Here is a 19,668-nt window from a genome sequence, read left to right as displayed (position 1 = left end):
GCCCGTTCTTCTTCCTAAGCTCCTCAGACGGGGACGTGCTGCTGGCAGCCCCGCCTCGAAGAGCGCACAGCTCAGAGGAGCCTCACCCGGAGCCGCGCCGCAGGCGCCGCAACCTCTCCCCCGCGCTTCCGCAGCCCGCCCGCGCCGACCGCGCTGCGCCGCGGGGCCGGGCCGCCAGGGGGAGCCGCGGGGCCCAACCCTCCGCTGCGCCTGCGCCGGCGCCGCGCGCGAACCCGAGCGCGAGCCCGCCGCGCGCGCGCGCCCGCCCGCCCCGCAAGTGCGCCTGCGCCGAGGCCGTGGCCGCGCCCGCTCCCGCCGGGGGCTCGTCGCTGGGCGGCCGGGCCATGGGGGAGGCTGAGGTGGGCGGCGGCGGCGCGCCGGGCGACAAGGGGCCGGGGGAGGCGGCCACCAGCCCGGCCGAGGAGACGGTGGTGTGGAGCCCCGAGGTGGAGGTGTGCCTCTTCCACGCCATGCTGGGCCACAAGCCCGTCGGTGAGCGGAGCGCCGCCGAGGCCGCGGACCCGCGTGGGGGCGGGGCGGGCCGGGCAACGGCCGGGGCGCGGGGCGGGGCCTCCCACGTCCGCCCACCCACCTGCGCCTCCTCCGACCCCTGCGCCCACCCACCCCACCTCCGCTGACGCTACCCCCTCCTGCACCCCTGCCTCCCCTGCGCCCCTCCGCCTTCCCGTACCCTCCCTATGGCCCTTCCTGCACCCCTCTGCCCTCCCTCTGGCCCCTTCTGCCCGTCCTGGACCCTCCCTCTGGCCCCTGCTGCGCCCCTCTACCCTGCCCCTGGCCCCTGATGCTCCCCCTGCACCCTGCCTCTGGCCCCTGCTGCGCCCCTGCACCCTCCCTCTGGCCCCTGCTGCCCCCCTGCACCTTCCCTCTGGCCCCTGATGCTCCCCCTACACCCTCCCCCTGGCCCCTGCTGTGCCCCTCCTGCACCCACTCTCCCTCCTCCACCGTGCCCCCCAATACCCTCCTTTTGCACCTCCTACACCCGCCCTCCTGCCCCCATCTTTACTTCTCCCCTGCTGACCCCTGCTTCCAGCTCCCTCACTGCCTCCCGCCTCCCCCCTCCTCACAGGTGACTCCCTCTTCCCACAGGTGTCAATCGGCACTTCCACATGATCTGTATCCGGGACAAGTTCAGCCAGAACATTGGTCGGCAGGTCCCATCCAAGGTCATCTGGGACCACCTGAGCACCATGTATGACATGCAGGCACTGGTGAGCTGGATCCCACCCTCCCTGCTCCTCAGGCCAGGGCCCCCCAGCCCCAGACCGAGCTGCTCCTCAGGGAGCCCTGTGGCCTGTGGCCCTCCCCGGGGGGGGGGGGGGCACCAGTAACCAAACGAGGCACCTCAAGCAGCTCACAAACGCAGTGGGGGTAGCTGGTTGCCCTCGAGGAGCCTTCCTTATGTGGGGTGCTTAGCAAAAGTCTCCCCGGGGAGACAAGTGCGGAGCTGAGGCCCGTGGAGGAGGCGTGAGGCCCCGGCAGTCACACGGGAGGCCCCACGGCGCGCCAGGCAGGAAGGTGACTGGATCTAAGTCACATTCAGGTGAATATGGTGGCCTCTGTGGGCACCAGGCAGGCCGGGGCCCTGTCGCCACAGAACCCCCGGCCAGTTTCATCGAAAGGCAGGCAGGTCAACTGGGAAGCCAGGATGGCCAGAGGAGACAGTGGACATTCCCCGCAGAGGAACAGCAGGCGTCAGGGCTCTGTGGCAGCAGGAGATGGGGGGTCGAGGAGCTCAGAGGAGGTGTGGACCCCTGGGGCTGGGGGGCAGTGGGAGCTCCAGGCAAGCAAAGGGGTAGGCACTTGTGCCGGGGCAGGGGTGAGTCTCTGCCCCCCTGGCTGACTTAGGGCCACGCCAGCCCACCCAGCTGAGGCCTTCCTTGCCCGAACGTGGTGCCAACTTTGCTTCCTGTGGGTTTGGGCAGGTGGTTCGCAGCTCCTTGTCTTACTCTTGGAAGGAGATAGCGGTGACAGCCGTGCTCTGGGGACTGAATGCCCGGCCTGTAGAAAGCACCCTGGAAAGTGAAGTCCCTGTTGCTGGGACCAGCTCATCACGGACAAGCTGTCATCCTGAAGGGGCCTCACCCCACACCTGTCACCTTGTGGGGTCACCTGGTCCCCAGACTTCCATGCCGTGACTCTAGGCCAGTGGGGGCCCCAAGCAAGACACAGACATGAGGGTGGCGGGGTCCCTGGCCCAGTGCAGCCAGGGACACAGACACAGCTGGCACCAGGCCCTCGCTGCACTTGGGAGCTGCAGGGCGCCTCTCAGAGGCTGTAGTCCAGGGCAAGCAGCCGGTCCCCCCTCTCTGCCGGAACTTCAGTCTGGCCTATTACTTGTGCGGGACCAGGCACGACCTCGAGGCTGTCGCTCCGGACCCCAGTGCCCCTCTGGAGCTGATGCCAGAGTCACCCGGGACCCTGGCAGTGTGCATCTGTGGCCCCCACCACGGAGATACCAGCAGCCCCAAGGGCCACAGGGTTTCCAAAGCTCCAGGAGACGCAAGCACGTCTGCGGGCTGAGCACCGAGCTTTACCACAGCCTGCGAGCTGCGGAGAGGAGGCCCTTCCCGCTGAGCCCCTCCCTGTCTAGACCCCTTCAGCCAGCTCACCTTCCTTTCCTCTGGTGGTCCCGTGCCTCCAGGGTCTCGTCCCTTCTGGCACATGGGGCCTGTGTGACGTGTAGGGCAAGTGGGACTCTGATAAGCAGTGTCCCTGGCACCACTGTGTAGTCCTCACCTGGTGTCCGAGGCAGTAGCTTTCCTGTCCGGCACCTCCGTGTCTGCGGGCTCCACTGTCACTGTCACCTCGTGGGGAGGGGGCGGGACAGGTCAGCAGGACAGCCGTAGCCTGCTTTTGCCCTGGGGGCAGGGACGGCATGCTGGGAAGTGGGGCTGCCCCAGCCTCAGGTCAGGTGACGACTCCTGGTGGCTGGACTCCTGGTGGCTAGAGCCATAGCCTTGCCTTCTGCGGCCTGTCGGAGAAGCCCAGCTCCCGGTAGACTGCCGGCAGAAAGAAGGAAGTGTCCTCACCCCGCTGGTGCCCTCCCCCTCGGCTCTCGGGGACCGGCCCCCCCCCGTGTGCTTGCTCCTCAGGTGCTCCTAAGTTGGCTCTTACACGTTTTTGGTGACTTACTGAAATCACATTTTTTTCTTTGTTTCTTTAAAAAATCGCCCTACTTGCCGTCAGCACGAATCTGAGATTCTTCCATTCCCAAATCCCGAGAGGAACTTCGTCCTTCCGGAAGAAATCATTCACGAAGTCCGAGAAGGTGAGACTCAGGCGGGTCAGGTTCGGGAATTAAGGAGGACGTGGGCCGAGGGCGGTGGCGTCGGGTGAAGGGCACGAGCCTCGGGGAGGAGTGAGGGCTGCCGGCGGGGTGCTTCTTGGCCCAGGTGGACTGGGAGGTCTGGGGAGTCTTGGGGACTGGCGGGAACTTGTTCAAGAACAATGGGCTCTCTTTAAAAGCGGCCTGGCGGCAGCTGAGAAGCACACACACAGCCGTCCCCGGCCTGAGCCGTCCGCAGCGCTGGGCAGGGCCGCGTCTCCCACCGTTTTGGTAAACGTCAGCTGTCGCCCCACAGGAAAAGTGGTCATTGAAGAAGAGATGAAGGAGGAAATGAAGGAAGATGTGGACCCCCACAACGGGGCGGACGATGGTGAGTGGGCAGCGCCCCCCGACCCCGCCCTGGGCCCCAGGAGCAAGCCGGGCGGCTCCGCACCCCCAGCCCGCGCGTTGAGTCCGCCCGGGGCCGGAGCTGCGCTGTCTGGTTCCACCCGCCTGGGCGCGAGCTGCTGGGCAAACCTGGCCTGGTGCACGGCCCACACTGCGAGCGAGCCCCGCGGCGGCCCGGGGCACTGGCACCCGGGCCGCTGGACGTAAAGTGCGTGGTGCAGGGGGTGCGGGTGCAGGGGACACGCTCCACGCGGCAGGGACGGCGGGTCCTCAGGAGGACCCAGCCGCCCGCGGGCCACACGGCAGCCCAGCTCGGAGCGTCGTGTGTGTAGATGCAGCTTTTTATGACTGAGCGGGAAGAGGAAGTAAAATTCTGGATATTCTGTTTTTAGCCAAATGATTTTGTCTCCCAGTTTTTTCGTCTTCAGGAAGCTTGGGCAAAGCAACGGAAAAGGCCAGCAAAGACAAGAACCCCTCGGACTTGGGCTCCAAGGAGGGGGTGGACAAGCGGAAGCGCAGCCGCGTCACCGACAAAGTCCTGACGGCAAACAGCAACCCCTCCAGCCCCAGCGCCGCCAAGCGGCGCCGAACGTAGACGCCGCTCGGCCCCGGCACAGGGCAGGGGGACAGCGGCCACCGGGCCGGACGCGCCGCCCCCCCCGCCCCCCCAGCCCGCCGCCCCTGTGGCTCCCACAGGGCCCGACCGCGACCGCCTCCCGCGGGGGCGTGTCCTCCCGCTCCCCGTCCTCCCGTGACGCCGGGTCAGCTCCAGCCGTGCTAGTTCGCCGGCCGGGCTGCGGTCCAGGCCCCGCGGAGCAGGGCGAGGGGCACGGACAAGGAGACCTGGACCAGCGAGCAGGAAGTCCGTTCTTGCTGTGTCCTTGGGGAGCGCTGGTCTTGCCGGGCAGCTCAGTGCTGCCCGTTTGTCCGTCTGTCCATCTGTTGGCCGTTCTTCCTAACCGGCTGCCCCGTCGGGAGAGAGACTCAGGCCAGCCCGTGGCGGACCGTCGCCCCACCTGAGAAACTGAGAACTGGACGTTTTGCCTCATTCGCTTGTACTGTAACGATGTATATAATTTGGCGGTATTTCACTATTTAATTTTTAAGAAGCCTATTTTACTAGTGTTTTGTATGAAAACAACACTGCAGAAGTGAAACCTGTGTTGTATTTTTCCCGAGATGTTTTGTGCTAAGGTCATGACTGCTGAGACACTTTTCGCTCAGTTTTTATATGCCAGAAACAGAGGATTTGTAGCGGCTATTTTTGTATCCTCCGGTAACTTGCAAACAGACCAAATGAGTGAGTGGAGGGAAGGGGCGCCGGGGCCCAGGGTTGCCTGAAATACTTTCGTTTGAGTGCGGAATATTAAAGCACAAAAGCAGCAGCCTGGAGTCTCGTGATTTTGATACCAAAGTAAGTTCCCTTTTCTTACGGTAGGAAGTGTTTATTTTTCCAAGGATTATAACCACAGCCTACACTCAGTGGGCTTCGTAGCATTCCCTCGATACAATGTATTGACGACCAACAGGAAATCGGGCCAGAGTGGAAATGTGGTCGAGTGTGACAAGTCCTTCAGATACGAAATGCCCGGACGGCGGACAAGGCAGAGCCAGTGGCTGGCTGAGCCCGGACGTCTGGGAGCTCATCCTCTGGCAACGCGAGTCTCGGGGCCCAGTCTGTTCTCCGCACAGGAGAGTCCCGGCAGAGCAGGAAGGGTGCGCCCTCAGTCCCGGCTGACCTCCGCACCCCGGGTCCTTCATCTGGACAAGTCACCAGGAAGCTGAATCCCCCCACCGTCTCGGAGCAGGAGGCCGGGCCTCGGCCCACCAGGCAAGGGCAGGAACCCGGTGCCCCACGCCCCATGCAGGCTGGCCTGCTCTACCCGGCCCGCCGTCTCTCGCAGGGCCTGGAGCACATCGCCGGCAGCCCTCCTTCAAGGCCCACTCTGCGCCGGCTTCTGTCGCTGGGACCCTGCTGCCCGAGAGGAGCCTGGTCCCTGGGGAGTCAGAACCGTCAGGGCCACGGGGCAAACGTTGTCTATGAAGACGGGGGTCTTTCCCTTACAGACGTAGACCCTGGTCTGGAGCAGGATCTTCAGGGACCTCAGAACATGCTGGAAAAGCCTAGTCAATAAGTCAAACCTGTTTCCTAATGACTGAACATTCGCTGCCCTTCCAGGAGATGTGGGGGGAGGGGCGCACAAGGCCAGCCCAGCAAGGTAGATGGCCCCCCACCCCAGGTGCCGGTTTGGGGCCACTCCCCACGCCCTGAGGCCTGCGGAGGCCGGAGTCCTCAGCCGGGGTGAGGCTCACACAGGGGGTCCGGTTCATGTGGTGCGTGTGGCCTGTGCAGGTCAAGTTCACATCCCCGCACTACCCTCTCCTGGCCTAGGGGTCCACTCTGTGACATGGGGAACAGCTGTGCCCCCACCACGTAGGTAGACGGAGTGTGACAGAGGAGAGGCGCTGGGGAGAAGCCAGTGTGAGCGGCTGCAGGACCCTGGGAGACACAGGCGCCACTGACCCGGGACCAGAAACCTCCGGGAGGTGCTTCGCGCTGAGGACGCCGGTCGTCGACAACGGGACGGCGCAGCCTCCCTGGGCGGGGACAGGTGGGTGCGGCCTCAGCCCTCCCTGCTCTGGCCCAGCCCAGGGCCCCCAGGGCTGATGCAGGAGAGTGTGCTCCCAAGTGCGTACCGATAGGGCAGCAACGGGACGCAGCGGGGCTCCCTCGGGGCGGGGCGGGAGGGCGTGGGGCTTTGGCCAAACAACGAGGCTGCAACTGGTTTTGCCTGAGGAAAACGTTAAGGCAGGTCTAACCTGAACCTGCCCCCGCCCAGCTCCTGCAAGACTCCTCCACCGGGGGCAGGGCCACCCTGGGGCGCGCCACCTACTGCCGGTGCTCGGAGGAGGAGGAACCGAGCGAGCGCGCCGCCGTCGCTCCTCTGGGCCCCGCCCCGGCCCCCCTGGCCCGCCCCCCAGTCCTGCCCCCCACCCCTGCTCAGCCCCGCCCCAGCCTGGGCGGCCAGCTGTCCAGAGCCCTGAGCCCACAGCGGGCGTCCCCAGGCTGCAGAGGGGAGGACGCAGCACAAGACTTCTTCTGCAGCAGAAATCTGGGCTCCCGGGTTAACGCGCCCTGCGGGGCCCCAGGCAAACTGCACAAAAGCAGCCAGAGGTGCTGTTCGGGGTGACTCTTCCTTGTGGAGCGGAAGTCGGGCAGCGTCTGGGAGGGTCCGTCGTCCCGGCCCCGGTGGGAGGCAGCGGCGGGGAGGCTTGCCGCTCGGCCCGTGGAAAGGCACAGCCTCCCCGCCGCAGTGCCCCTCAGAGCAGCCAAACCCCTGCGTTCCGCCCCCGGAATGCAGACACCTGCGTCAGGGCCTCCCGGTGTCATCTGCCCGATGTCCTGGCCGGGCCTCGCGGGGCCACCTGCAAGTCAGGCAAGCGGGAGGTGAGGCCCAGGGGGTGGGGGAGGCCATCCGCCCCCGCGGCCCCCGCCAGAGGCGTGGCGGCTGCCCGCTGCCCAGGAAACCTAGCCTGCCCACGGGTGGCAGACCTTTTACAGAAATGCCCAGATGTCCGTTCCGGAGGAGGGGGGGGCACCTCCGTCCTCTTAGAGAGTGAGGTCGTGTGTACACAGGCTCCAGCCAGGTGAGACTGTACCCGGAGAATGGATGAGGACGGCCGGCATCAAGAAGGGCCCTCAGCTGTGCCCACAGCCAAGGTCGGAAGGTTGTGCTCCCTCTCAGCTGTCACAGGCAGCCCTGAGGCCCAGGGGCCGCTGGCAGAGCTGGGAGAGGTCAGCGACCCCAGGGGGCTGGGTTTGGCCTTCACCTTCTACCCCGTCGACCCCGGGAGTTACCCTCCTGGCTAGATCCGTCAGAAGGCCAGACTTTGGTTTTAGCTAAAATGCTGTGAAACACCGAAGGTGCACGGTCGTCACAGAGTCCAAATACTACCTGGGCGGGCCACTCCCAAGTTGCATGTTGAGGGGCGGGTCTCCAACTTTGCTGGAACTCCCGCGGCCACCAGCAGGTGTGAGGGCACAGATTAAGGGAATCTGTGGGAGGTCACTGGGGAATTTGCAACTGCAGGTGATTTTCAGCTGTCTGACACACGCCAATGTGTGCGAAGAGGGCGGCCACCGCCGGCTGCCCCCAGCGCCCAGAGAGGCCCCCGAGGGGATGTTTAACCAGGGCCACCTGTGTTGAGCAGCCTCAGGATGACCCCAGTCACCCAGTCATTCATGCGTCCCCTCCCTCTAGGCAGCACCTTACCTTACGGCTGATAGGTTGTGGCAAAGGGGCAGAGGCCAGGCCCACAGTGACGGTGCAGACGACTCCCAGCACACTGTAAAGAGACCCTCCTGCTGGCCTTTGTGAACCGTCTGTGAAGGGACACGCGGATCCGTGTCCTACTGGCCGAGAATGACTTCTGCCCACAGTCTGGGGGACCGTGGAAGCAGACTGCTCTCCAAAGGAGCCTCTCATGAGACCACAGCCCCAGCCTACACCTGGAGGGCATCCCGCGTGGGAGCATCCTGGGGGGGCCTCCCTTCTGGGGAGGACAGCTCCCAGGGGTTATGCTCCTGGGGTCAGCCCTGTGGAGGGACATCCTCCTGTGGGCATCCTCCAGGGGGTGGGTAGACTTCCTCCAGGAGAACGTCCTCTGGGAAGAGGGATATTCTGGAGGAGGGGGTTTCCAGCAGGTAGGCGTCTTCCTCTGGGGGGAGGTTGTCCTCAGGGGCATTCTGGGGTGATTCTCTGGGATGAGCATCCTCCAGGGACATACCTGTAGAGCCGGTATACTCCAGAGGGCATCCTGGGGGAGGTGTCTTCTCCCAAAGGGAAGGGATATCGTGTAGGGGGGTCCTGGGGGGACACCCTGGGGGCAATCCCAGCGAGGAAGGGGGCGGGCGTCCTCCGGAGTGACGTTCTCGGGGAGGGGCTGTCCTCGGAGCGTGGGGGGCCTTCTCGGGGCGGACGGCGCCGGCGGCCCCGCCCCCGGCCCCGCCCCGATCCCGCCCCGGCCCCGCCCCCGGCCCTCCCCCGCGCTTCCTCCTTCGCTCACTTTCGCTTCCGCCGGAGCGCGGGTCCCGCCGCCGCCCGAGCATGGACGACCCGGACTGCGACTCGACCTGGGAGGAGGACGAGGACGAGGACGGCGAGGGCGCGAGCGCTGGGGGCGACGAGGACGGCGAGGCCGGCGCCCCAGGGGACGCGGACGCGGAGGACGAGGACGAGGACGAAGAGGACGCGCCGGCGGCGCGGCCCGGCGCGCTCCAGGTGCAGTCTCGACGCGCGCCGGGGACCCAGCGCCCAGCCCCGGGTGGCGCCCGCCCGGCCGCCGCGAGGTGGGGGTGAGGCCCCGCTCCGGGAAGGCCGCCCCCCCTCCCGGTCCCCGGACACCCGGCTTGGGGCCTGGCTCTCCCTCTCCAGCTGTTGCCCTCTCCCCGACCCAGGCCCCCTGGTGCCCCCCTCAGGATCGCTGGACACCCTGAGGCCCGCCCCGTCCCGCGCCTCCCAGCTCCGGCCCAGCCCGTGGGGGGACCTTGCAGGGAGATCCAGGGCCACCCTCAGATCCGTGCGGTGTGATGATACTTCCTCAAGCGGATGCCCTGGGCACATTCTGGACTCGCCTCTGTCACTTCCCGCCTCCGGGCCCTTGGCTCTGTCCTCTGAATAGATCCCAGCTCTCCGTGCTGGCCGCCTGCTTCTGCCTGCCTTTCTGCCTCTGGGTGCCCCCTGCTTCTGCCCCGCCCTGCTCCCTCCCACCCCCGGCCCGCCTCACCCCCACCGCTCCTCGCTGGGTGCAGCGCCCACCCGCTGGGACCTCCCACCCTCTCGAGAGTGGCCTTGGAGGCCACATTTATGTGACCTGCCTGAGCCAGGGCTGCTCGCCCCAGCTACTGGCAGTTATGGCTGCTGATTTGTCATTATCAGCTGTGACTTTTGTTACTACTGATTACCTAGGTGACCAGCAGTTACTTTTGTCTTCACTGGTGATACTCCTTGTTACGATCGGTTACTTTTGTTGCCACGGATTTATTTTCTTCTCATTACCACTGGTTACTTTTGTTACTAGGGTCACTCAATACCAGGGGCCGGTACTCCCTGAGCCTCACATTCTGTCCCAGTGCAGGGTGGTCCCAGCTGGGGTTCTAGGTGTTATCGGGACTTAGGTGACAGCTGTCACTTTTGGAGGATGATGTATTGGCATCGTGTCTGTGGGGCCTTGAATTCCATCCCGTGTGATCTCTGGGTTGCATTCTCCCCCAGACAGAGGAGAGCTCTGGTTTGGGGTTTAGCTGGCTGTGTGGTGAAGTCTTGGTCAGGGAGAGGGACCCAGACGGGCTCCTGGGCCTGCCAGGGAGGCCAGAAGGCGGAGCACATCTATGGTGTTTGGGGCAGGCATGAGTTTCTGGAGGCAGCAGGCTGGGCAGTGGCCAGGGGTCACCGGGCAGGGATCTGGCTCTTCTGTGGCAGATGCCCGCCGGCTGGGGCACGTATTGAGAGAGGATGCCGTCCTTGCTGTAGCTCTGTGAGCCCCACTCCTACAGCAGTGCGCTGGCCCCTCGGCCACTGAGAGGCGCCACAGTCGTTGACTTCTACACGGGGCCCAGCTGTCTGGTACTTGTCCTGGGCTGTGTCTTCTGTGCACCCGTGGGGCTGACCTGGGGATGGTGAGTGGGGCCAGCTCCTGCTGGGTTTCGGTGTCTCCTCGGGCCCTTGGCTGGTAGGCAAGAACATCACCAGCAGGCCCTGGTCTATAAATTGGGCAGAGAGGCACCCCCAGGCCCCTGCTGGAGCTCAGAACCATTTGGAGCATCTTGGGGAGTGGGGAGGGGGTCAGAGCCAAGGGACACAGTGACAGGCCTGTGGCCTCCTGACACCCCTTGCAGTGCTCCTTCCAGGGTCCTGGACCCAGGTGTTTCCCTGGGACGAGCGGTCGGTCTCCTGTGGAGTCATGCCCAGAGGCCATACCTGCCTGGGCCCTCTCTCCTGCCCCGGCTTCTGTCGGACCTCAGGCCAGGCTCAACCTCGCTCACGCCTCCCACCCTATAAGAGGGTGGGTGAAGCCACCTTTACCCAGCATCCTAGCCGTGAAGTTACCTTCTATCCCTCCCAGGACCCGGGGAGCTTGGCCTGCAGAGATAGGGGCTGCAGGTGTTGGGGGGCAGCGAGGAGCCCCTGTGTCTCCCTGCGCAGGCTCTCGCATAGGGCCGGAGGCCCGGAGACACGGGGTCTGGTCTGCGGCGTTGGGCGGGGGCCAGGCTGGTTCCCTGGGCCTTGGTCATTCATCTCTTCGTCAGGCAAGTGTTTGGGGCCCCTCCTGGGGCTGTAGGCCGGGAGGCCACGGCCCTTCGAGACACAAGCCTTGTGACAACTTAGAGCACCGTACACAGAGAAAGCACTGGCGAAGGCAGGGGGACCAGGGGCAAGTCCTGGGGCTGCGGTCCAAATGGACTTAGCCGGCAAGTACCGGAGGAGGCAGTGAGGCCAGGGCCTGGGGACGGTGCTGCACCCCAAGAACGTGCCGGTCAGCCTGGGATCCTGGGAGCGGGGGCGGGCCGCGGGGGCTGAGCAGGGGGCAGGGCTTGTTCCTCCCATTCTGGTCCCTTCCGGTTTTGTTGCTAGCTGACCCCGTGCGTGCTGCCCTTCCTGGGACAGGGGCTGGCTTGGGGTGGGCCTCCCCTAGGGGTCTCACTCATCTCCTCTCTCCCCAGGCCAGGACGACGGGGTCCCGAAACTGGCGAGCGGCGCGCGACACACGCAGGTACCGGCACCACTACCCGGTACGTAGCCGCCTCGGCGCCCGCACACCTCGGCAGCCGGGCCGGGACGGAGTCTCCCGCCCTCCGCCGGGAGAAGGCCATCGGGACAAGACGTCCCGTCACCCCCCTCCTCAGACGAGGTCCCAGGGCCCACCTGGGACTGCGGCTCCTTCCCCCCCCGGGGGAGGGGGGTGATGAGGACCGCCTCTGTCCCGGAGCCTTTAGAGCAGGGGAGCAGCGCCAGCTAGTGGCGCAGCCACACGTGGCCCCGTGTGTCGGTCCGCGGGTCGGGGCCCATGTCGGTGGCGTTCCGTGGCCCTCGCCCCTGCCCTCTGCACTGTGAGTGTCAGCCAACCCCTAGGCTACTTTAGGGGTACAGATGGAGGGGACCTGCCGCCCGGCCCGCGCTGGTGAGGAGGGAAGGTGGCGGTCAGAGCGAGCTGCTGTCCTCCCAGTGCGGAGGCTGGTCCTCGCCTGCGGGGCGAGGGGCCCCGGCCGGGGACTCGGGTCTTCGCCAGCCTTCAGGATGTCGAGGCTCACGGGCCCAGGAGCGGACGCCCGCTCCCCGAACGTTCTAGTGTGAGGGGCCCTCGGAGGCAGCCTATTTCTGGAGATGTCTCCACCGCAACTTTCTCTGGCCCTTCAGGATTTGATAGAACGGGATGGCAACGGTGACATGCCAAACCTGAGTTTCTACAGAAACGAGATCCGGTTCCTGCCCAACGGTGCGCGTCTGCTGGGCCGCCTGCGCCCTGTCCCGGGGGGCGTCTGTGGCCCCACTGGGACCCTGTTGGGGACGGCTTCCTGTTGGGCCCGCGGTTTTCGGCTTGCCCCGCAGCGCCCCCTGCAGGCTGCTGCGGGGACGCCCTGGGAAGGGCCGTGTCGCTCACTACTGCTGCCTTGGTGGGAAAGCCGCACGTGTAAACTGGCGAGTAAGAGTGATTGTTCCATTTCCAAGTGGTTGGAAACAACTCAAGGTGGAAAATGTTCTGTGCTGTGAAAGTGACACGAAATTCAACTGTGAGTGTCCATAAGGGAGAGTCCGTGGGAAGCCACCCAGGCGCATTCGTTCAGGCGTGGCCGCCTTCCCACTACAACGCAGCACAATTGCAGCAGAGGACACGTGGCCTCAGAGAGTCACTGGCCCTTGGAAACAGTGGCCGCCCTACAGGAGGCCAGGCCATGGGGGGTGGGGCTCCGCTGGAGGTTCTGTCTGAGGTCGGGTTCCAGCTAACCAGCTGTGGTTTGGAGGGGGCGGTGAGGCCCCCTTTCTGCAAAGGCAGGTGGGGGTCTGGGACCCCATGTCCTCCTGGGCCCTCCGGCCCAACGAGCCCAGCGTGGCCCTTCTCACTCGGGTCCGTGCTCAGGCAGCAACGGAGAGCCCGTGTCGGACTGCAAAGAAACCGAGGGCTTCGGTTGGGGAGGGTTACGGTCACATGACACAGACACACGCTTCAGAGCCCCGAGGTCCTCAACAGAGGAGGGGAGGGAAAGTGGGGGGACTTCTAGCAGCTTCTCACTGACTTATCCCCGTGGGGCCCCCAGGCTGTTTCATTGAAGACATTCTTCAGAACTGGAGGGAGGACTACGATGTCCTGGAAGAGAATCACTCCTACATCCAGTGGTGAGTGGGCGGGGCTTCCCGAGCAGGCAATGTCGGCGGGGCGGGGCTTACTGAGCAGGGGCCCTCAGTGGGGCGGGGCTTACTGAGCAGGGGCCCTCGGTGGGGCGGGGCTTACTGAGCAGGTGCCCTCGGTGGGGCGGGGCTTACCGAGCAGGCACCGTCGGTGGGGCGGGGCTTACTGAGCAGGCGCCCTCGGTAGGGCGGGGCTTACTGAGCAGGCACCGTCGGCGGGGCGGGGCTTATGAGAAGGCACCGTCGGTGGGGCGGGGCTTACCGAGCAGGTGCTGTCAGTGGGGCGGGGTTTACTGGGCAGGCCGCCTCGGCGGGGCAGGGCAGCGGTGGTGCGCAGCCTCTGAGGCTGTAGGTGGGCGTGGGGCGCAGGAAGAGCCTCAGACAGGCCAGCTTGCTGGGATGGGACGGGCCCCGGTGCCAACAGGCCTCGTGGGCCCGCAGAGTCCCTTGGACACTGACAGTGACAGGCCTCGAACAGTGGCCTGAGGTGATCCTTGCCGGCATGGCTACCTTGGAGAGCCTTGACGCTGCCCCACAAACACAGTGCGTTTGAAAATGGCACGTCGGGGGCCTTTTCCTGGGCACAGCGCATCGTGGGGGATAGTTGTGCAGCACTGACGGCTAGACGCAAGGAGAACCTAAGAATTAGGAGGACTGCCTGGAACGCCCTGGGCAGCACTGGCAGACCGGCTCGCTGCCGAGTACGCGCACGACTCTTCTAGTCGTGTGTGCACCCATCGGGTGCCCTGGCCCGTAACAGGTTCCCTGCAGCCTTCCCCCCCTCACGCCTCGGCTTTGCCTTGTGAGAGCGCACACACATGGTCATCCAGCCAGGCCCTCCTAGAGTTGAGCCGTGAGCCCAGAGAGGCTGGTGAGCCTCCCGGGACCGCGGGTGTGCGCCGTGGCTGGGAGCCCGTGCCTGCCGCCGACGGACCTGTAACCGTGCCTCCCACAGGCTGTTTCCTCTGCGTGAACCTGGAGTGAACTGGCATGCCAAGCCCCTCACGCTCCGGGAGGTTGAGGTGAGCTCTGATCGCTGGGAAGCCGTCCCGGGGAGCCCCTCCCCTCCGCACTGGCCCTTGCCTCTGCCCCTGGTGCTCTCACAGGCTTCTAGAGAAATCTGGCTCTCTCCGGCACTTTGCCTCCAATTGGGGAGCCCAGAGCCAGGGCTGTGAGCAGAATCATGGTGACCGGAGTTTCATCACACCTGGTTGGGGCTGGAGCAGACGCTCCTGGAGGGACAAGAGGGTCTGGGGGGGGGGGGGGGGCGGGGGACAGGACGTGTTTCCTGCCACGTGCTCAGCCCTGGGGTGGGGGGTGGGGGCGCGTGATTCCCAGGAGCTAGATTCCCCTGGGGGTGAAGCCGGGGCCTCAGGCCCCAGTGAGACTCTGAGGCAGCTTAGAGAGGTTCATCGTTCACTCCTGTCCGGGCTCCTGCACCCTGGCGTTTTACCCTGAAAGTCTGAGTCCAGCCCTTTAGAAGAATCAGGGCCCGAGGGGGCGTTGGCCAGCCGGATGTATGGGTGACGACCCCTGGGCTCCCCACCGGCCTCGGGGGTGTGTTCCAGGCATTTAAAAGCTGCAAGGAGGTCAGGGAGCGGTTTGTGCAGGCCTACGAGCTCATGCTGGGGTTCTACGGGATCCAGCTAGAAGACAGGAGCTCGGGTCAGGTGCGCCGAGCACAGAACTACCAGAAGCGCTTCCAGAACCTCAACTGGTGAGGACCGCCCCTCCCCCACCACGGCCGAGGAGGATGGGGCTGCTAGGTTTCAGACAGGTGTGGGGGGAGCGCTTCGGCGGAGGAGGGACTCCAGGGCCACTCGGGCAAGTGACTAAAGGCTCTCTGAACACCCTCCGTGTTTGCAGGGTGGGGGTGGTGCCACTGATAGGGGCGTGAGAGCCGGTCAGTTTCACTGCTTGCCGCGCTGGGTCCGCCTGGGTGTGGGCCAGGATGCCCATAGCACCCTCACCTTGGCAGGCACGGCCCTCCTCCTCCCTGGTGAGAGGCACCGGATGGGGAGGAGGTAAAGGGGGTGGGTCTGCTGATGACACCAGTGCCCCTGCACGTGGGTAACAGGTCCCGTGCTGGGGGGGGGGGGGGTCCCCCTCCGGCTCTTCTCCAGCCATGCGGGGGGGTGGGGGGAGACCTTCGGGGCCCAGGGGGCAGCCCCCTTCTAAAAGATGCATCAGGATCCCCACCTGCAGGGTCCAGCACACAGGCCATTTTCTCCAGGACTGGGGTGGGGCACAGGGAGGGGGAGGGCGCCAGGGGGATGAGAGGGTGGGACGGAGCCTGGCGGAGGGAGGAGGAGGGGAGGGGGGAGGGAAGTGAGGAGGAGGGGAGGAGGAGGAGGGAGGGAGGGCCCTGGCGGGGCGCCCCGCCCCCCGCGCCAGCGCCCCCCCGCTTCCCGGCCCCAGGCACAGCCACAACAACCTCCGCATCACGCGCATCCTCAAGTCCCTGGGCGAGCTGGGCCTGGAGCGCTACCAGGCGCCGCTGGCGCGCTTCTTCCTGGAGGAGACGCTGGTGCGCCAGGAGCTGCCGGCCGTGCGCCAGAGCGCCCTGGACTACTTCGTGTTCACCGTGCGCTGCCCGCGCCAGCGCCGCAAGCTGCTGCGCTTCGCCTGGGAGCACTTCCGGCCGCGCCGCAAGTTCGTGTGGGGGCCGCACGACAAGCTGCGGAGGCTGCGGCCACCCCTGCCCGCGGGGGAGGGGGAGGGGAGCCCCGGGGCCCCGGACCCCCTCTCCGGGGCCGGCGCCGCGGGGGGCCAGACCGGCGCTCCGGGGCGGGCCGGGGGCCAGGAAGGGGAGGCGGGGGGCCGCGGGGAGGGGGGCCCGGAGCCCCCGAGCCCCAAGGAGAACAAGAAGAGGAAGCTGGACGCCAGCCGGCGGGAGCAGGCCCCGGGGGAACGGGGCGGCCAGAGCGCCTCGGACGTGGAGAAGATCGCCCTGAACCTGGAGGGCTGCGCCCTCAGCCAGGGCGGCCTGAGCGGGGGGACCCAGGAATCGGGCAGCCGGGCCCCGGGGGAGGCCGAGCAGTCCTGCCCCCAGCCCCCCCCGGGGGCCAAGGTGGTGGAGGAGGTGAGGAAGAGAAGGAAGGTGGACCAGGGCCCCGGGAGCGGCGACTCGGTGGGTGCCGGTGGTGGGGCCGAGCCCCCAGCCCCCGCCCGGCGCTGCGCCCTGCCAGGGTGCCCCGAGGCCAGAGAGAAGGATAACGGGGTGGAGGAGGCCGGTGGCCTGGCAGAGCTAGAGCAGGGTGCCCCTGGGAGCTCAGCCCCCGCGGGACCCTCGGTAGATAGGGAAGCAGAGGCGGGGCCTGAGGCCAAACCCAGAAAGCCTTAAGGGAACGGGCCGCCTGGGCATCCTGCCCTCCGTCCTGCCACTGCCACGGGTCTGGGGAGCCACGTGGTCAGCGGTTGTCAGCACGGAGCAGTACTGGTCTGTCCCTCCTGGTCACCGCAGCCGTGGAAGGAGCGGATCCCCCCTCTGGGAAGGCCAGGGACTTGGGGATCCTTACCTCCAGCTCACTTCCTGCCTCCCTCCTCCAAGCCACCGCCCCCCCCCCCATCTTTGTAAATTGGCCCTCAAGGGTCTGGGGGGTGGGAATGGGGGCTCATTTTCTTAGTCTGGTGCCGAAACCTTTTCTGAATAAACTCATTTGACTTTGAGTGTTTGGACATGGGCAGCAGTCCCGTGAGTGGGCAGGGGAGGAGCACTGCTCTTCGGGAGTCCGGGGGTGGTGTCCCCTGGGCGCCCCCCAACACACGAGCACCCTGACCATGCAGCCTCCCGGGGCCTCTGGAGCCGGGCGCTCTGTCCCTTGGCTGCCCTTTGTCACTAGTTTAAGTCTGGGGACCCACGCGCAGCCCCCTTGGGTGGGTTGAGCGGGAGGAGCAGGGGCGTGGCGTGGCCCGGGTCGGGACGGGACCTGTGCCCACGCTGATATGGGGCACAGTGTCGTGCCTTGGGGAGCAAGGTCGGCGGCGTTCTCTGGCTCCGTGCCCTCTGTCCCTACCCTGGTAGCCCTTTGCCTCAAGACACAGCCTCCCCGGGGCCTCCGGACCCTCTGCCCTGGCGTGGGCACAGCACACCTCCCGCTCCTCGAGTCGCGGCTGGCTCAGGCCAGGATCCCCCTTCCTGACACGCTGGCTCCTCTGCGCCGACACCAGTGGGGTGAGGAGACTGCCGAGGGCCACGCGCTTGCCTTTGAACAAGCGAAGTGACAAAGGTCACAGTTCTCCTGGGGACGGGAGAAGGGAGCACGGTTCACCCCGAGAGTTACCAGCTGCGACTTGGGCTCCATTCTCACAAAAAGAGCTGACGGTCCGCTCCCGTCCTGGAGGGAGGGCTGTACAAACTGGAAGTCATTGGGAGGGAGGGCCCCTGAGTTGATGTTCCCCAGAGCTGGAGTTGGGGAGGCGTACGTCCTGGGCTGCTGGCTCCCCTCCCCGCCCCCCCCCCACCCCTGATCTGCTGGGAGGGGTAGGACCCCAGGTGCCTGAACTCCGGTTTGGTCGGTGATGCCGTTTCCACCACAGAGGGGAGAAACTAAGGCACCAAGATGAGTGTGAGCCCATAGCGGTCAGAGTCCTCAGTGTAGACCAGTACGGAGCAAGGTTCGGTGGGGCAGCTGGAACCCCAGAGAGGAAGGAAAATCCCATTGGAGCAACTCTGGGGGGACGGGTCCGTGCTTGGCTCTGACCCACCAAGCATCACGGAGAGTGATGGCCCGAAACACGGGTGATGCTTTGGTTCTGCCTGGTGGTACCAGATGTGAGGCACCCCCTGGCCGGCCTCCTCCAGCCCTAGCCCACTGCGGCTGTTCAAGCTTCAAGGCAGGAACAGGTGGGGGGGGGGGGCTGAGTGGAGCTAAGGATGGGTTGGGGGTGAAGGGTGGAGCAGGGTTTCATTCCCTTGCCCCGGGTGAAGGCCAGCTGGGCTGCCTCTGAGTCTGGTCCAGCAGGGGCCGGGGGGGGGGGGGGGGACTGGCCCCAAGCCCCACCCTGCTGTCTGAGGGGGTCCTAGGATGACCCAGACTCTGCTGGGGGGGGGGGGCAAGAACTCTTGTGAGCGTCTCTCGGCCCTTCTGGATGGAATTCACACACACCCTCGCACCTGAGGGGCGGCCGGTCCACCCCAGCGGTGAGCAGTCATCTTGCCTCGCTGCTCTATCCTTTTCGCTTCCCACCTGCTGCTCCCGGGTAAACCGACAGCCCCCTGCAAGCCCTGAGCTCCCCCCCACAGAAATGAAGCTCCTACAGGCTGGGCCGGAGGTTGTGAGTTTTCCACATTGTCCATGGTCAGTTACAGATGGAATTCTGCATGCCACTCTTTCCCCACTGCTCGCATTGACTAGGAAAGAAAGGAAGGGAGGGAGGAAGAAGGAGAGGGATGGCACAAGAACAGACACTCAGATCAATGGAACAGAACAGAGAACCCAGAAATGGACCCACAAACGTATGGCCAACTGATCTTTGACAAAGCAGGAAAGAATATCCCATGGAAGAAAGACAGTCTCTTCAGCAAGTGGGGCTGGGAAAACTGGACAGCGACATGCAGAAGAATGAACCTGGACCACTTTCTTACACCACACACAAAAATAAACTCAAAATGGATGAAGGACCTAAACGTAAGACAGGAAGCCATCAGAATCCTCGAGGACGAAGCAGGAAAAAACCTCTTTGATCTTGGGGGGGCAGGGGGGGGGTGTGAGATCCTGCAAATTCAATGGGCCTGTAGGTGACTTGGAGTTTTGAGAGTCCCCTAGGGTGGCCATGGAGGCCCCTGGCCCCAGGTGCTGCCCCCTACCTTGCTGTTCCTGTGCCTTCCCAGGGGGAAGCAGAGTTTGCCTAAATCTGGCGAGCCCTGAGCTGCCCAAATCTTGTGAAAAACGGGAACAGCCAACACCAGCCTCAGGGTCCCGTCCAGCACTCGTGCTCAGGCCCAGGCTCATGGTGGGGCTTCCTTCTCGGCCGAGGCCGCCACTTTGCCCTCTCTTGGGGTGCGGAGCGCTGGGTAAGAGTCTGCCCTTTGCCAGTGATGGGCAACATGGATGGGCCACTCAGGATTGCTCAAGTTTGGGGTGAGGCCCCTGGGCATGGGCGGTGCCCCCGGCCGAGCAGGCATGGCCCTAGACTTCTGCCCATGGCAGGACACGGCGCGGGAGCCAGAGGCGTGGCTTGGTCTGGCCCCCGGCACAGGGACGCTCGCCCTCGCCGGGGGTCTTGCTGGGCCTTGGGCAGCCTCGGTCGCACTCAGGATCCCGAGGAGGTCGCCCTGCGCTGGGGCTGGGGCTGGGGCTGCCCCTTCTCGGAAGGAGCCCTTCAATGCGGGACTGTTCCCTCTCTACGCCCTGCTCCGGGCTCAAGTGGTGAAAAGAACTTCTTTCTTTTTTGCTAAAAGGTATATGTGTGTAACTCATCGGTCTCGGGGATAATTTTAACTCCGAGGCTGGCCAAAAAATGCCACTGGGTCTCTTTTCTTCCCCCTGGCCGGCTCGGCGGGAGGCGTGGGGCGGCGCGGAAGCCCCAGGTGGGCCCTGCTGAATGGGGGGCTTGTGCTCAGCC

General features: G+C 65.5%; 2 protein-coding genes across 2 annotated transcripts; both read left to right on the top strand.

Moving 5' to 3' along the window:
- Positions 1–277: 277 nt before the first annotated feature.
- Positions 278–4,481, top strand: LOC102958752 (MRG domain binding protein). The gene is made up of 5 exons (XM_042979971.1): positions 278–492; positions 1,108–1,229; positions 3,208–3,289; positions 3,603–3,677; positions 4,108–4,481. Exons 1-5 carry the CDS (start codon positions 345–347, stop codon positions 4,287–4,289), a joined length of 609 nt encoding a protein of 202 aa, XP_042835905.1. The 5' UTR covers positions 278–344; the 3' UTR covers positions 4,290–4,481.
- A 4,280-nt stretch (positions 4,482–8,761) lies between these two features.
- Positions 8,762–16,770, top strand: OGFR (opioid growth factor receptor). The gene is made up of 7 exons (XM_042979970.1): positions 8,762–8,976; positions 11,418–11,486; positions 12,112–12,190; positions 13,011–13,089; positions 14,057–14,123; positions 14,670–14,818; positions 15,520–16,770. Exons 1-7 carry the CDS (start codon positions 8,803–8,805, stop codon positions 16,442–16,444), a joined length of 1,542 nt encoding a protein of 513 aa, XP_042835904.1. The 5' UTR covers positions 8,762–8,802; the 3' UTR covers positions 16,445–16,770.
- Positions 16,771–19,668: the final 2,898 nt, after the last annotated feature.

This window comes from Panthera tigris, chromosome A3 (assembly GCF_018350195.1).
Source record: "Panthera tigris isolate Pti1 chromosome A3, P.tigris_Pti1_mat1.1, whole genome shotgun sequence".
NCBI classification, from domain to species: domain Eukaryota; kingdom Metazoa; phylum Chordata; class Mammalia; order Carnivora; family Felidae; genus Panthera; species Panthera tigris.
The sequence above is the reverse complement of the archived record's forward strand: the minus strand, read 5'-3'. Positions and strand labels throughout refer to the sequence as shown.